This window comes from Centropristis striata, chromosome 21, assembly GCF_030273125.1.
Source record: "Centropristis striata isolate RG_2023a ecotype Rhode Island chromosome 21, C.striata_1.0, whole genome shotgun sequence".
In the NCBI taxonomy this organism is placed as follows: Eukaryota; Metazoa; Chordata; class Actinopteri; order Perciformes; family Serranidae; genus Centropristis; species Centropristis striata.
In genome coordinates this window covers 4,319,751-4,336,443 of record NC_081537.1, presented here as the reverse complement: position 1 = coordinate 4,336,443, position 16,693 = coordinate 4,319,751, and the positions used below count along the sequence as shown (strand labels likewise).

Here is a 16,693-nt window from a genome sequence, read left to right as displayed (position 1 = left end):
GCACCTGAAAGTTAATTAAAAAGCCATAAAATAGTGGCTGCTCCTCCGTCTTGTTTGTTTGTCTGTCGGCCTGCTGGACTTATTCTCTCTCTTTCTTTTTCTCTTCTTCTCTCTCTTCTTCCCTGCAGCCAGAGGATGAATGGTTTCATTACAGTGACAAGTTCTGAGGCAGTCTGACTTCCTCTGTCGGCTCTTTATTGCCAAACTATTTACATGCCAAGAGGAGGAAGGCTTGTATACCGGCTTTAATGAAAAAGCTCTTGAATTTAGACTTTTAATTTGTATAACGTTCTTTATTCTCTAAGGCAGGAGTTCTCAAGCTGAGGGTCCCGACCCCAACTGGGGTCGCGAGATGATGATTTCTGGGGGTCGCCGAATCATTTTAGAAGTCAGCTCTGTGTTAAAGTGTTCATGTGTTACTGTGGTTTAGTCTTTTTGGTGATTTAGTGTCTTTTTGTTTTTGGTGATTTTGTGTGTTTTTTCAGTAATTTTGTGTCTTTTATGGTGATTTTTTGGGTGATTTTGTGTCTTTTTGGTCATTTTGTGTCTTTTTTTGGTCATTTTGTGTCTTTTCTGGTCATTTTGACCCAAAAAAAGACACAAATTGACCACAAAATGATCAAAAAGAGACACAAAAGATGTCTCTTTTGGTCATTTTGTGTCTTTTTTTGATCATTTTGTAGTCAATTTGTGTCCTTTTTTGGTCATTTTGTTCCCTTTTTTTGGTCATTTTGTGTTTGTTTGTTTTTTGGTCATTTTTGTGTCTTTTTTTTGTCATTTTGTGTCTTTTTTTAGTCATTTTGTGTATTTTTTTTGTCATTTTGTGTCTTTTTTGATCATTTTGTGGTCAATTTATGTCTTTTTTGGTCATTTTGTTTCCTTTTTTTGGTAATTTTGTGTCTTTTTTTAGTCATTTTGTGTCTTTTTTGGTCATTTTGTTTCCTTCTTTTGGTCTTTTGTTTCTTTTTGGGTGATCTGAACTGTGCGTGTGAGATTCTGTTCAGTGAGCGGGGGTCGCGGACAACATGCATATTAAATTAGGGGTCACAACACAAAAAGGTTGAGAAGTATTGCTCTAAGGCATCGAGAGGCAAACTAACTCATCCCTCTTTCAGCTTCCAGCTCCTCCCACACTTCTGTCTCACAGACTGTAAAACTTTTCTCTCATCTCTTTTTTTTTTCCTCCCAAAAAAAAATGTACGCTCCTCTTGCTGTCATGTCCCGTCGTTTGGAAAAGAGGGCTAACTTCAGCCATCATAAGGAAGATTAAATATGGAGAGCAAAGGGAAATGAGAAAATAAAGAGGCTTATGAATTAATGACTGGAGTTATTAGTGCTGTAATTAGATTTAGTGTCATTTTGTGTCTTTTTTGGTCATTTTGTGTCTTTTCTGGTCATTTTGTGTCTTTTTTGGTCATTTTGCGTCTTTTTTTGATCATTTTGTGGTCAATTTGTATCTTTTTTGGTCATTTTGTTTACTTTTTGGGTCATTTTGTGTCTTTTTTTAGTCATTTTGTGTCTTTTTTGGTCATTTTGTGTCTTTTTTTGGTCATTTTGTGGTCAATGTGTATCTTTTTTGGTCATTTTGTTTCCCTTTTTGGTCATTTGTGTCTTTTTTTGGTCATTTTGTGTCTCTTTTGGTCATTTTGTGTCTTTTTTTGATCATTTTTTGGTCATTTTGTGTCTTTTTTTAGTCATTTTGTGTCTTTTTGGGTCATTTTGTTTCTTATTTGGTCATTTTGTGGTCCTCCTCCCACACTTCTGTCTTACAGACTGTAAAACTTTCCTCTCATTTTTTCTTTTTTTTCCTCCCCAAAAAAATGTACGCTCCTCTCGCTGTCATGTCCCGTCGTTTGGAAAAGAGGGCTAACTTCAGCCATCATAAGGAAGATTAAATATGGAGAGCAAAGGGAAATGAGAAAGTAAAGAGGCTTATGAATTAATGACTGGAGTTATTAGTGCTGTAATTAGATTTAGGGAATGGGCAGTGCTGCATGGTGAGACGTGGGGGGCTTGGCTGACTCCTTATCATTCACAGGATATCCTGTAAGTGTCAGGACAGTTGAGATGGAAAATTGAGCTCATCCATGCTTGTGTGATAGTACAAGTCAGCTCGGCTACCCCGAGCCACAGCGAGAGATGAATATGCAGAAAAGTCAGGCTGAAGTTACAGTGGAGAACGGTCGCTTAATGTCAGCAACCTAGAAATGAGTTTCAAGTGCTATGTACCATTTAATTTGGTGCCACATCAAAGTCACAGTGAAGAGAGGAGAATATGCAACATTTTAATTGCTCCTTTTTGCTAGTTGTCATTACAAACATAAATTATATGAGCAATTCCAGCGTCAAGTACCGTATTAAGCTATTATGTGTTATCCATTAAAGCCCGGGCTTTCACAGATATCCAACAGAAAACACTATCTGGGTGTAGATTAGGCACTCCACGCTCACAGAGGAGGATTAACTCTATGGAGGCTTATAGGGCTATTTTGTCCATTTTTGAATCCTTTTCATGGCTTTTCGTGTCTTTGGATGTCATTTTGTGTCTTTTTTTAGTCATTTTGTGGGGTTTTTTTTTTGTCATTTTGTGTCTTTTTTTTAGTCATTTTGTGTCTTTTTTTGGTAATTTTGTGTCTTTTTTGACCATTTTGTGTCTTTTTTGGGGTCATTTTGTGTCTTTTTTTAGTCATTTTATGTCTTTTTTGGGGTAATTTTGTGTCATTTTTTGTCATTGTGTACCCTTTTTTGTCCATTTTGTGTCTTTTTTGGTTATTTTGTGTCTTTTTTGGTTATTTTGTGTTTTTTTTAGTCATTTTATGTCTTTTTTGGGGTAATTTTATGTCATTTTTTGTCATTGTGTACCCTTTTTTGTCCATTTTGTGTCTTTTTTAGTCATTTTGTGTCTTTTTTTGGTTATTTTGTGTCTTTTTTTAGTCATTTTGTGTCTTATATAGTCATTTTGTGTCTTTTTTTAGTCATTTTGTGTCTTTTTTAGTCATTTTGTGTCTTTTTTGGTTATTTTGTGGGTTTTTTTAGTCATTTTGTGTCTTTTTTTTGTTATTTTGTGTCTTTTTTTAGTCATTTTGTGTCTTATATAGTCATTTTGTGTCTTTTTTTAGTCATTTTGTGTCTTATATAGTCATTTTGTGTCTTTTTTTTGTCATTTTGTGTCTTTTTTTTTTGTCATTTTGTGTCTTTTTTAGTCCTTTAGTCCAACATAAAATGTGATTTTGAATCTTTTTTTTACTTTCAAAACACTATCATGCTCAATAAAGAATTTTAGATGTTGCAAATGTGAACAAAGGTGTCAAATCTAACATATAAGAGGGTTCCATCCAGTTCTATCATTTGATACTAAATCTATTTGAGCTTGTCTCCAGTTTTACTTGGTATATCATCATCAAACTGAAACTGGCCTCATGGAGTTTACAGCCAGAACTTTAGAGGTAAATTTACAGTAGGGCTCCACGCTGCAATTTTGGTCATTTTGTGCAATTTTCTAGTCATTTTGTGTCTTTTTTGGGCAGCTGACGGGCAGCTGCATTTTGTACCAGCTGCAGGCTGCAACAGTAAGTGGTCCAGGCCAACATATAGTGAATTACAGTAATCCAATCTGGTATTAATAAAAGCATGGATTACAGTCTCCAGGTACCCTTTTACTTTTGTTAAAATCCTTAACTGGTAAAACCTGACGATCAAATTTCAACCTGTTACCAAGTATTTTACTGATGGCCTATATTTGCTGATTCTGCTTCCTGTAGAATATCCACTTGGTGGCTCGCTGGCTTGGTACTTTGGAGAAACTTCTAGATGAGCATGCAGAGGGAGGACACGAGAACTTCAGGGTCCTGGTCAGTGCCGAGCCCTCGTCCACCCCTGAAGGCCACATCATCCCACAGGGCATCCTGGAGAACTCCATCAAGATCACCAACGAGCCTCCGACTGGCATGCACGCCAACCTGCACAAAGCCCTGGACAACTTCAACCAGGTAATACACACGGGTGATGGAAATCCTTGAAAAGGCTTGAATTTAAATGTTGTATTTTCAAGGTTTAAAAAGTGCTTGGATTTTGGATAAAGTGCTTGTAAATGCTTTTTTTTGGTAATTCTTTGTCTTTTTTTGGTCATTTTGTTTCTTTTTTTGGTCGTTTTGTGTCTTTTTTTGGTCATTTTGTTTCTTGTTTTGGTCATTTTGTGCCTTTTTTTGTAATTTTGTGTCTTTTTTGGTCATTTTCTGTCTTTTTTTTGGTGATGTTGTGTCTTTTTTTAGTAATTTTGTGTCTTTTTTTGGTCATGTTGTGTCTTTTTTTTGTCATTTTGTGTCTTTTTTAAGTAATTTAGTTTTTGTTCTGTCATTTTGTGTTTTTTTTAATCATTTTGTGTCTTTTTTTGTCATTTTGTGTCTTTTTTGTAATTTTGCGTCTTTTTTAAATAATTTTGTGTCTTTTTTGTTATTTTGCGTCTTTTTTAATAATTTTGTGCCTTTTTAAATAATTTTGTGTCTTTTTTAAATTATTTTGTGTCTTTTTTTAAAAAAATTGTGTCTTTTTTTCTGTCATTTTGTGTCTAAATTCTTCCTGTATTTCTCTTGCAATCTGACTATATCCATCTATAGACTATAGATAATCACATGTTCAATGTAAAATATAATGAGTAGCCTATCTGAAATGAAGACCGTTCCTCCTAAAAGTCTAACACCATCTCTGTTGGTATGGTTCAGTGAAATCTCCCCCTTTTAGTATGTAAGTACTCATCTAAAACATGCAATTTACAACAAGTGTAAGATACTGGAAAAGCTTGAAAATTTACCTTGAAAGTTCTTGAAAAATGCTTGAATTTGACCACTGCTAAAGTGTACGTACCCTGATAATCATAACTCTCCATTGGCTGAAAATAACTCAAACCATTGAGTTCCTGGTAAGAAAAAAAAACAAAAAAATCTATTAAAGCAGCTTTAAATGTCACCTCACAGATACAATTTTTAAGACATTTCCTGCAAGTCATCCGTGAATATAATCCAGTTCTAAATTGGATTATGTTTTTCAGTGACATTCTGAAAGAAGCTTTTTGATTATAAAGGTCCCTGATACATGAGTATTTAATCTCTCCAGTCTTATAATAATAAAACAATGGCAAAAAAAAAGGCAAATTTGATAGATAGATGCATGGTCTCCCTGTGGATTCCTGTCCAAAGACCTGCAGCTTAGGTTTGATTAGTGAGAGCATGAATGAAAATTTAAAACGGGTTACTGATACTGCATGTTGACCAGGCGGCAACCTCCTGGTCTGAGCATGGAGGCCAACCAGGAAGCTGCATTCTACCAAAAATTCCAGCAGGGGGCACTAAGTTTGGCTGCAGAAGCATTTGGGTCCATTCACTAGTAAAAAATCTTCTTCAAGACAATGTGATGTTAATAGTGTAAATAATGGCCCCATTTAGAAGAAAATAGAAGATAAAGAATCGTATGATTTGGGGCGGGCCTACCTTTGATTGACAGGTCACTAACAAGGCGAGCCGTCATCAGGAGAGAAGCAGAGCAATGCGTATCCACGGCAACGTGTCAATAAAGTTATATATAACGTTATATAGATATAAAAAAGGACATTTAGTGGTTTGGTCTCATAACTTTGACCCTTTCACTGTATTTTCACTTAATGACAGTTTATTTGAACATTTTGTTCATCAAAAATGTCTTGTTCAGCAAGTAACATACATTTTGTTTTTGTTTTTTGCTAGCCAAAATGAACATCCCAGTTAATGCTAACATGAATTAGCAGCGACTTCTCTCAGTCAGGTTGAGGTGTAGAGAGGCTGTAGTCTGAAGGACTCATTTTTGTATTTGGCAGAGACAACACCTGCCACTTTTCCTTCCAGATTTCTCATCAAGTTGCCAATTTGGAGAAATGTAGAAAATAGCAGACGGGGAGAAACTCCTCTGACCCATGGAGGGCAATGTGAACATACTTTCATCATTTGTGTGGTTGCATTCTGCAGGGAAATGTTGCTACATTGGGAGATCACAGCTAGGTCTATCTGCTCCAATTTGTGTTTGTCATTAGAGAGCCAGACAATCTCTGCAGCCTGTGTAGCTGGACTAGATCCCTGTGTTGCAGTTTCTCTTCTCTCTACCTTATCAGCTCTGCTCTCTATCTAAGCCTCACCATTACCTCAGTGCTTTGCTGCCAATGCATCTTCCTCCGCACCATTACCTGAGTGCTCAGCTTCCTCCCAGACCATTTCCAAGATCCTTAGTTTGCCGATGTCTATCTGGCTGATAAGTGCAACATGCTTGTGGGTCCGGCCTTTATGCATGCAGACCCACAGCGAGGTCCACTGAGGTAAGGAGGGCCATTATTCCACTCATGTGTACTCAGTGAAAGCTAATCAATGTTAGCTAACTCTCTGTAAGAGCCCACCAGCATGGCTAAAGCCAGCACTAAGCCTGAGAGAGGACAGTTTTATTCCTCTTCTTGATCAGGGGTCTCAAACTCGCGGCCCGCGGGCCAATTGTGGCCCTCGTGACGATATTTTGTGGCCCCCACCTTGATATGAAAGTTTAATGTGAGTTTTATATGAATGGCACTTTACCGTGTTGTGTGTGGAAGGTCCCTTTGATTACTATTTTGGTAATTTTGTGTCTTTTTTAAAATAATTTTGTGTCTTTTTTAATAATTTTGTGTCTTTTTAAAAATAGTTTTGTGTCTTTTTTGGTAATTCTGTGTCTTCTTTTTGGTAATTTTTTGTCTTTTTTTTAATAATTTTGTGTCTTTTTGAAATAATTTTGTGTCTTTTTTATAATTTTGTGTCTTTTTTAATAATTTTGTGTCTTTTTTGGTAATTCTGTGTCCTTTTTCCGCAAATTCCACTCTACAGAAATAATTTATACAAAGAAACGTAGGAAAATTAGTCTTCTCCTTCACAATCCTCTGGTAAAGCTGTCAGAGTTATAGTTTGGGCGTAGGACACACAGATGATCCACCAACACGCACCAACAGCCTCATTGGCTCCCATATTAAAAACACAGGAAGATTTCTGAAAAAAGGAGATGTAACAGTTTATTTAGATTGCTCTAACAAAGCTATTTCTTGATTTTTCTTCACAAAAAACATATGTAGACGTTCAGGAAGAACTCAGGACGTTCAAAGTGAAGTCGGATCAATGATAGGTATTATGGTTTTGCCAAAAATGCTTTCTGTTCGAGGCCAGAAATTCCAGTCTGTCCCCCTCTGGCTGCTGTCACTGTGGCCGAAGATTCTACAGCGGCAGTTATTTCTGTTGATTGCTCTGCTCTGATTGGTCAACTCCACCTGGCCACCTGGTTGCTTAGCTACCAAAGCCTCCCCCACCCCCCCCTCTCCAACACAGACATTCTAACTGAAAACTGTCAGTTGACTCTAACTGAACAGACATGGTGTTTTTTTCATAAAACATGAGACCTTATAACTTGACCATACATTGTCCAATCTGCCTCAAACTTGTCATGCATGATGATGGTTCATCATTAACCAGTTCTACATAACACTATTTCATAAAGTCCCGCCCCTTATGCTTTAACCACGCCCCCTTTCATAACTAATGAATCATTTGTCCTAGAAACTTGTATAAGGTGTCAGATTACTCTGCATAGAGTCCCTGTTTAACTGTTGATTGATAACCCCGCCTCCTTTGATTAGCCACGCCCCCTTTTACTAACTTGTGAACCGTTTGTCCTAGATACTTGTATGAGGTGTCTGTGAACTCAGGACAGAGTCCCTGTTTAACTAGTGATTTAAGCCACGAGAACGACGGTCCAGAGGCAAGCACACAATCAAAATTTCTTTAGGAATTTTCGAGTTTGAGTTTGAGACCCCTGCTCTTGACCATTTCACCCAGAGATGTATACAGCTCTACTGCCTATTTCCACCCAGAAGCCACTAAGATGGAGTCTGGGACAACGGTACAATGGTTTAGGTTTTTTTTACTGACATAATACTGTTGTATATGAAGCTCTTATGGCTTCCCCTGTTTGCTGACACGGATTGTTTCAGTTAACAACACATCTCTCTAAAGTTCAGCTTATTCAGACTCACGCGTACCCCGATGCTAATCTTCATTCTTCTTCCATGTGCATGCTCATGTGTGTTTATGTGTTCTCCTCCTCTCTGCAGTCTGACTCGTTTCTCTCCAGTCCACAGGTCATGAATAGGGAGGCTATGCATCTCTAATTCTGTATCTTTTTTGGTAATTCTGTGTCCTTTTTTTTGTAATTTTGTGTCTTTCTTTGGTCATTTTGTTTCTTTCTTAAGTAATTTAGTTTTTTTCTGTCATTCTGTGTCTTTTTTTGGTAATTCTGTGTCCTTTTTTGTCATTTTGTGTCTTTTTTAAGTAATTAAGTGTCTTTTTAAAATAATTATATCTTTTTTGGTAACGCTGTGCATTTTTTCGTCATTTTGTATCTTTTTAAAATAATTTTGTCTTTTTTTGGTCATTTTGTGTCTTTTTTTTGTAATTTTGTGTCTTTTTAAAGTAATTCTGTGTCTTTTTAAAGTAATTTTGTGTCTTTTTTTGTAATTTTGTGTCTTTCTTTGGTCATTTTGTTTCTTTCTTAAGTAATTTAGTTTTTTTCTGTCATTCTGTGTCTTTTTTTTGGTAATTCTGTGTCCGTTTTTGTCATTTTGTGTCTTTTTTAAGTAATTAAGTGTCTTTTTAAAATAATTCTGTGTCTTTTTTGGTAATGCTGTGCATTTTTTCGTCATTTTGTATCTTTTCAAAGTAATTTTGTCTTTTTTTGGTCATTTTGTGTCTTTTTTTGTAATTTTGTGTCTTTTTAAAGTAATTCTGTGTCTTTTTAAAGTAATTTTGTGTCTTTTTTCGTCATTTTGTGTCTTTTTTTAGAATAATTTAGTGTTTTTTCAGTCATTTTCTGCCTTTTTTTTTTATAATTTTGTGCCTTGTAATCTTCATTCTTCTTCCATGTGCATGCTCATGTGTGTTTATGTGTCCTCCTCCTCTCTGCAGTCTGACTCGTTTCTCTCCAGTCCACAGGTCATGAATAGGGAGGCTATGCATCTCTTTCAGCTGTGTTGAGCAGAGGAGTACCATGCAGAATATTAACTACATCCCTGAAACAGTGTGTGTGTGTGTGTGTGTGTGTGTGTGTGTGTGTGTGTGTGTGTGTATGTATGTGCATGGTAGAAGTCAGCTCCCCAGGGATCTGCAGCAGTGGAAGTGAAAGGGCCTTCAGCATGGCACTCTCCATGACACATGCAGGAATAAAGAGAATTTAGCCTTCCTATTTCCATAGAGCTTATTGGCATGCTTATTTAACTGTCTCTCCCCCCAGAGATTACAATGCCATTTACGTCCACTTTTTTATTTGCTTGTCTGGAATAATGAGCCCAGGAGATGGTCGGAGACTGAAAGCGCCTGACAAGTTGTGACAATTAAAAGGGAATTTCATTGTCGGGTTTATTGCCATCTAGTCATCTCATTGTGTGTCTGTTAGTGTGCTGCGTCGCTGGGGATTTGACTCAATAAAACAGATCACAGTGTGGCCGTCTGCCACAACTTTTTACCTGGAAGTCGCCACTGAGGTTCAGTTAATGCAGCTGCACAGTTCAGGAGGTGTGAGTGAGTGTTTTTTACATGTAGCACTCACGGTTATTATAAAAACTAATGAAAAGATGAAAACTAGAATTGAAAAAACATTTGTTAACTTGATGTTAAAATAAAAATGAGAGAAAAAAAACGATAACTAACTGAAACTTTATTTTGTGGTTACAAAACTAACTAAAATTATAGTGAAAATGTTAACAAAAGACACAAAATGCCTAAAAAAGACACAAAAAAGACACAATATGACTAAAAAATACACAAAATGACGGAAAAAATACACAAAATGACGGAAAAAATACACAAAATGACGCAAAAAAGACACAAAATGACCCCAAAAAAACCCCAGATAACTGAAAAAAGACACGAAACGACTAAAAAAGACAGAAAATGACTAAAAAGAGACACAAAAAAGACAGAAAATGACTTACAAAGACATGAAAAGGATTCAAAAATGACTCCATAGAGTTAACTGAAATAAAAATAAAAACGACTAACTAACTGAAACTGTATTTTGTGGTTACAAAACTAACTAAAATTATAGTGAAAATGTCCTTCGTTTTCATCTTTGTCAACTTTTTTCAGGCGTAAACCTTTTTGGTTGATATGAAATATATTTCATCTGTCTGGTTTTATGACTTAATAAACGTATTGCTGTATTTGTATTTATCCATCCATCCATTTTCCTCCGCTTATCCGGGGCCGGGTCGCGGGGGCAGCAGGCTAAGCAGGGCATTCCAGACGTCCCTCTAAAATCATAGTATATGTATTTAATTGTATTTAATTCTTTATGTTAACTGTGTTTAAATGTTGTAACTTGTCTCTTTTTATGCTGCTTTCTTGGCCAGGTCTCTCTTGGAAAAGAGATTTTTTTTTTATCTCAATGACACTTTTTACCTGGTTAAATAAAGGATATATATATATATATATATATATATATATATATATATATTGGGGCTGAGATGAATAACACAAAGGAAATAAAGGCAACATTTATTGTGACTTTTTTTTTACAATCTCGCACCCAACAGATACCCCATTACAAAACAACTAAAACTAAACAAAAACTAAGCATTTTCCAAAAAATAAAAACTAATTAAAACTAGCAAACTCACTCTAAAAACTCATTAAAACTTACAGAATTTGAAAACAAAAATTTACAATGAAATTAAAACTAAAACTAATGAGACTAAAACTAATCAGAAACTATTATAACCTTGGTGTGGACTCTGTGTTGTTGTTTTCCAGGACACGTTGGAAATGTGTGCGCGGGAGAACGAGTTTAAGAGCATCTTGTTCTCGCTGTGCTACTTCCATGCGGTGGTGGCGGAGCGGAGGAAGTTTGGTCCTCAGGGTTGGAACAGATCGTATCCCTTCAACACCGGAGACCTCACCATCTCTATCAATGTCCTCTACAATTACCTGGAGGCCAATCCTAAGGTACACCGCTTTTATCTTAATGGAAAATCTGAACATGTGACCTAAGCTAAGCACCTAAAGCACCTAAAGCCCAAAAACAGAGCCAACAGGCAGAAGAAGTCAGCTAAGTGACTGCTTAGGGCCTGGTGGCCACTAGGGGGCCCCCAAGAGCAATTACCAATAATAATACCAATAATATATTTTTATTTTTTATTTTTTGCATGTATGAGTGATGATTTCTGTATGTTCAATGATATATATATAGTCTTTTTTTTTGGTAATTTTGTGTCTTTTTTTTGTAATTTTGTGTCTTTTTTGTTAATTCTGTCTTTTTTTGGTAATTTTGTGTCTTTTTTTGGTAATTTTGTGTCTTTTTTTGTAACTTTGTGACTTTTTTTGGTCATTTTGTTTCTTTTTAAGTAATTTAGTTTTTTTCTGTCATTTTGTGTCTTTTTTGGTCATTTTGTATCTTCCTTAAAATAATTTTGCATCTTTTTTAAATAATTTTGCGTCTTTTTAAAATAATTTTGTGTCTTTTTTTGCCATTTTGAGTCTTTTTTTTAGTAATTTTGTGTATTTTTTTGGTCATTTTGTTACTGCCTTGATACTACAAGAGCGACCTGGGGTTGTACAAAAAATATATATGTATGTATGTATGTATGTATGTATGTATAGACATTTTATTAATTTTTTTTTGTATTTTTTTTTTTTTTGTACAACCCCAGGTCGCTCTTGTAGTTGAATGTGCTCCATTTTAAGATTAAAAACCATATGTGACACCCTGGACATCATTCACTTATTGGTTTTATTTGTATTATTACTGCATTGGTAATATTTATGTTATTAACTTATAATTAACAATCAATATTATTGACAGAAATAGAAGGCCCCAAAATCAAATTCTGCTTTGGGCCCCATGGAGTCTTGGGCGGCTCTGACCTAAAGCCACCTTTATCAAAGCACCGTTGCCTCCGACTAATTGTCTAAATGTCTGATTTTCTCTGTCTGATCCCCAGGTGCCGTACGATGACCTGCGCTACCTGTTTGGTGAGATCATGTACGGCGGTCACATCACAGACGACTGGGACCGCCGTCTGTGTCGGACCTACCTGGAGGAGTTCATTAAGCCTGAGATGATGGAGGGAGAGCTGCAGCTAGCACCAGGCTTCCCCTTACCTGGAAACATGGACTACCACAGCTACCACCAGGTAATTTAGTGGTTTTTTTCAGTCATTCTGTGTCTATTTGTGTCTTTATTTTTAGTAATATTGTGTCTTTTTTTGGTAATTTTGTGTCTTATTTTTTAGTAATTTTGTGTCTTTTTTTGGTCATTTTTTGTCTTTTTTAAGTAATTTAGTTTTTTTTCTGTCATTCTGTGTCTTTTATTTGTAATTTTGTGTCTTTTTTGGTCATTTTGTGTCTTTTTTGTCATTTTGTGTCTTTTTTTTGTCATTTTGTGTCTTTTTTTGGGTCATTTTGTGTCTTTTTTGTCATTTTGTGTCTTTTTTTTTTTAAATTTTGTCTTTTTTGGTCATTTTGTGTCTTATTTAGATCATTTTGTTTTTTTCCTGTCATTTTGATACTGCCTCCAGCGGCCCCCAGGTAATTTGACTTTGAGACCCCTGGTCTAGTGGGTTCTTACGTTGCCTCCATGACTACAGCTCCAACAATGGAGCCACTTAAACTTGTGTTGGGACAATGAAGCTTTGTGAATCTTTTCAGTTTCACCACCATGTGTGATCACTGTTTGACATGATTCCTTTAGAGCACTTCTAGTCCTGACAGCTCAGCTATCAGAAGGTTTCTGCTCCACCTCACCTTGTCTGTCATTCGATATTGTTATTTATCATTTTACAAAAACCTTGACTGGCAGGCTGAAATAAATAAAAAACCAAAACAAGGTGTGTTGTTGCAACAGCAGTACAATAAAGCCTTAGATATTCATATTGATAAATAACCAAGGCCAAGCATTCTGGACATTTCCTTTTTGTATTTCTTTTTCTAAGCTTCATTGTCTGACAGCTGGAACAAGTTTAATTGGTTTCCCTTAAAGAAAGCTGACAACAGCTGACAATTGTATGAACTAGTACAGTGCCCATAGGAAGTATGTATTCATATAGTGCCAGATTGTATTTTGTAGCTAATGCTAATGCATCTTGCTAGTGAAACCTTAAATAACACAGAAACGCTATCTTAACGTCCGTATTATGCTTAGCTGTCAGTTAATAAAGTTTTGTTTTTACTGTTTTCAATGGATCCAACTGATGCAGAAGAAAGGGCTTAAATCTTAGCTTAGCTTAGCATGCTAATGATGAAATAGCGCATTACGTAGTATGCTGCACTAAAAGTACATTAACATGAACCCAATTAGCTGATATACTATATTGCATGTAAGTATCTCATATCAAATGATTATGGGCATTACGCTAAGCAACATGAATGTCATCCCTGAATTACATAGTAATACAACATAAGAATTGAATAAAGCTAAATCTCCGCTTAGCATGCTAATCGCTAATAACATAATTTGCACATTACATGCAGACCACAACAACGTCTGCAACTCCATAAAACACTTACTTTTCATAAGGTACCACACCATCCAGCACATACACATTGAACATTGATATTCACTGGAAACTATTAGAATATTATTGGAAAATTGAACCTTGTAGCCACTTTAAAACTCCTAAAGATAGGTAGGCTAAATAGACTTACAGATGAGATGAGTCAGGGTGGAAATCCAGAGTGAATTGTGTTACTGACCAGGTGTAGGCCTATCACACAATGGGGCGGAGCTCCCCTAAAAGGGGCGGAGCTCCATTAAAAGGGGGGCGGAGCTCCCCTAAAAGGGGGCGGAGCTCCATTAAAAGGCGTCCGATCGGAAACAGTGCAATGCTGCAACACGTCCTACGTAAATAATGATATTTAGAAAAATGAATTAAAAACTCTTCAAAATCGAAGATGCACACCCATGAGCAAGACACATACGAGATCTGAGGTCAGAGAGATATGAACTACACACACACACACACACACACACACACACACACAACACACAACACATACGCTTCTTGTGTGGAAGGTCCCTTTAATTACTTTTTGGGGGGGTCATTTTGCATCTTTTTAAAATAATTTTGTGTCTTTTTTTGGTCATTTTGTTTATTTTTTAAGTAATTTAGTTTTTTTCAGAAAATGTTGTGTCTTTTTTTAAAAATAATTTTGTGTCTTTTTTGGTAATTCTGTGTATTTTCTCTGTCATTTTGTATCTTTTTTGTCATTTTGTGTCTTTTTTTGGTCATTTTGTGTCTTTTTTTTTTGTCAAGCCACATACTATTGACTAACGGTAAGTGAGATATGCCCTAGACAGACAGACACACACACACACACACACACACACAAATTGCAAATTTAGTGTATTTAGGAGAGGAGAGTGAAGCCAAAGGCACGATGAAGGAAGCTGACTCAGCAGTTTTTCTCCTCTTTCAACAATATACAGGTGGATGCAATCAGCAAAAGTTAGCCAGCAGATCAAAGAAGCCGACTACAAAGTGTTTCTGTATTAAAGGCCAATATATTTCTCCATCAAAACTTTCATCAGGACATTATGATTAGAAGAGCTTTTTTTTATTTAATGTAATATAAGTGCCCCTTTTTTCAGTTGAGCTTCCGCTTTCATCTGCACTAACTTAAAAGCATATTGATATTCATTATGGACCAGCAGATGGAAAATGCCACATTTGCTTCTTGTTATGGTCATTAACAGTCTGTCAATTGATCCTGAGTGTTTGAATCTCACCCAGAAACATCTCGTCATTTATATGCTTCCATTCTCGTCCTTTGTCAGCAGAGCTTTAGAAGAGACATCTGACAGAGAAAAAGAGACTTTGGTACTTTTCTATACGGAAGTAATTGGAGTTTTCAATCTTTTTGCTCATAATATAAAATAAACTAGAGGTAAATTAGAATTGGTTGTCCCATTAGCTGCAAAACATGTATTTAAATTGTCTTAATATTCAGACAGGGTTTTTTTTTAATCAGGTTTTACAGATTTCAAACTTTCTTAACCCTTAAAACACCTTCTAATGCACAACATGGGTCAAAAATGACCCGCAATTTTTTTTTATTTCTCGTTATTTCATGCTGGCAGATCATTATATCTATTTTTCCTTTCATACTTTATGAATAAAAATATTTTTTGTACTATTACATCAAGTTTAGACACATGGGTCAGAAATTACCTTGTGCATTAGAAGCGTAGTGATAAAAAAAAGGGTTTTTATTCAAAAAGTAAGAAATGAAAACAAAAAATGACGACATATGATGATCAAAAACAAGTTAATTGAGGAAAACCTGGAATACTGAATGATGGAATTAATTTATTGCAAAGATATAGAATAATTAATACTTTTCTGTCTTTTTTAATACTTTTCTGTCTTGTTTTTGGTAATTTTGTGTCTTTTTAAAATCATTTTGTGTCTTTTTTTAGTAACTTTGTGTCTTTTTGGTCATTTTGTGTGTTTTTGGGGTCATTTTGTGTCTTTTTTAAATAATTCTGTGTATTTTTTGGTCATTTTGTGTCTTTTTTATAATTTTGGGTCTTTTTCAAATAATTTTCTGTCTTTTTTAAAATAATTTTCTGTCTTTTTTAATACTTTTCTGTCTTTTTTTGGTAATTTTCTGTCTTTTTAAAATAATTTTGTGTCTTTTTGGGGTGATTTTGTGTCTTTTTTAAATAATTTTGTGTATTTTGGGGTCATTTTGTGTCTTTTTTTGTCATTTTGTGTCTTTTAAGTAGTTTTTATGCAGTCATTTTGTGTCTTTTTTTATTTTGTGCCTTTTTTGGTCATTTTGTGTCTTTTTAAAATAATTTTGTGTCTTTTTTTGGTCATTTTGATACGGCCTGCAGCGGTAATTTGAGTTTGAGACCCCTGCTTTAGACCCATGTTGTGCATCAAAGGGTTAAAATCGTGCATCATTGTTCACACTAAAACCCCAAATAATCTTTAAGATTAAGATTTACGATGAAAAAAGAGTTCTGCACAGCTCTGACATGTCGTTCTTCTTCTCCAGTACATCGACCACACCCTCCCTGCTGAGTCCCCCTACCTGTACGGCCTTCATCCCAACGCTGAGATCGGCTTCCTCACACAAACCTCAGAGAAGCTTTTCCGCACCGTGCTGGAGATGCAGCCGAGGGACGCGGGAGTCGGAGAGGGCGTCGGGGCGACACGGGAGGAAAAGGTCAGTATTTATTATATGCTACATGCTGGTCCAAAGATACATCTCATCTTCTAAACGTCATATTTGAGAAGCTGCAACAAAGGTTGGAAATCGTCAATTATAGGAGAAAAGTTGCAGATCAGCTTTCTAGATTATAATAATGGACTAATGAACCCACATTTCTTTTAGTTTTTTTTTTTAAATGAACTGTAGTGTAAACAACAACCAACATATTTACATAAATAAAAAGAAGTTTGTACGTGCAGCCAAATAAATTTACTGACTTGAAGCTGACTCAATGAAGGACCCAAAAACATCTCTCCTCCTTTCATTACCCTGAAAGTACTACTGGGTGATTTCTTGGAGAATAAAGGTTGTTCTGTTTTATTTAAGGCATCATATTTTGACAGTTTTCTTGTTAATTCTGTGGTGGACTCTGGTAACACATCCATGTGCTC

At 35.7% G+C, this 16,693-nt stretch overlaps 1 protein-coding gene across 1 annotated transcript in view; it reads left to right on the top strand.

Annotated features, from left to right (window-relative positions):
- Positions 1-16,693, top strand: part of LOC131959197 (dynein axonemal heavy chain 9-like) — a 252,061-nt gene that overhangs the window by 216,320 nt on the left and 19,048 nt on the right. The window contains exons 71-74 of the mRNA XM_059324311.1: positions 3,762-3,989; positions 10,842-11,033; positions 12,029-12,220; positions 16,086-16,256. Coding sequence (XP_059180294.1) covers positions 3,762-3,989; positions 10,842-11,033; positions 12,029-12,220; positions 16,086-16,256 — 783 coding nt within the window. The remainder of the gene's footprint in view (positions 1-3,761; positions 3,990-10,841; positions 11,034-12,028; positions 12,221-16,085; positions 16,257-16,693) is intronic.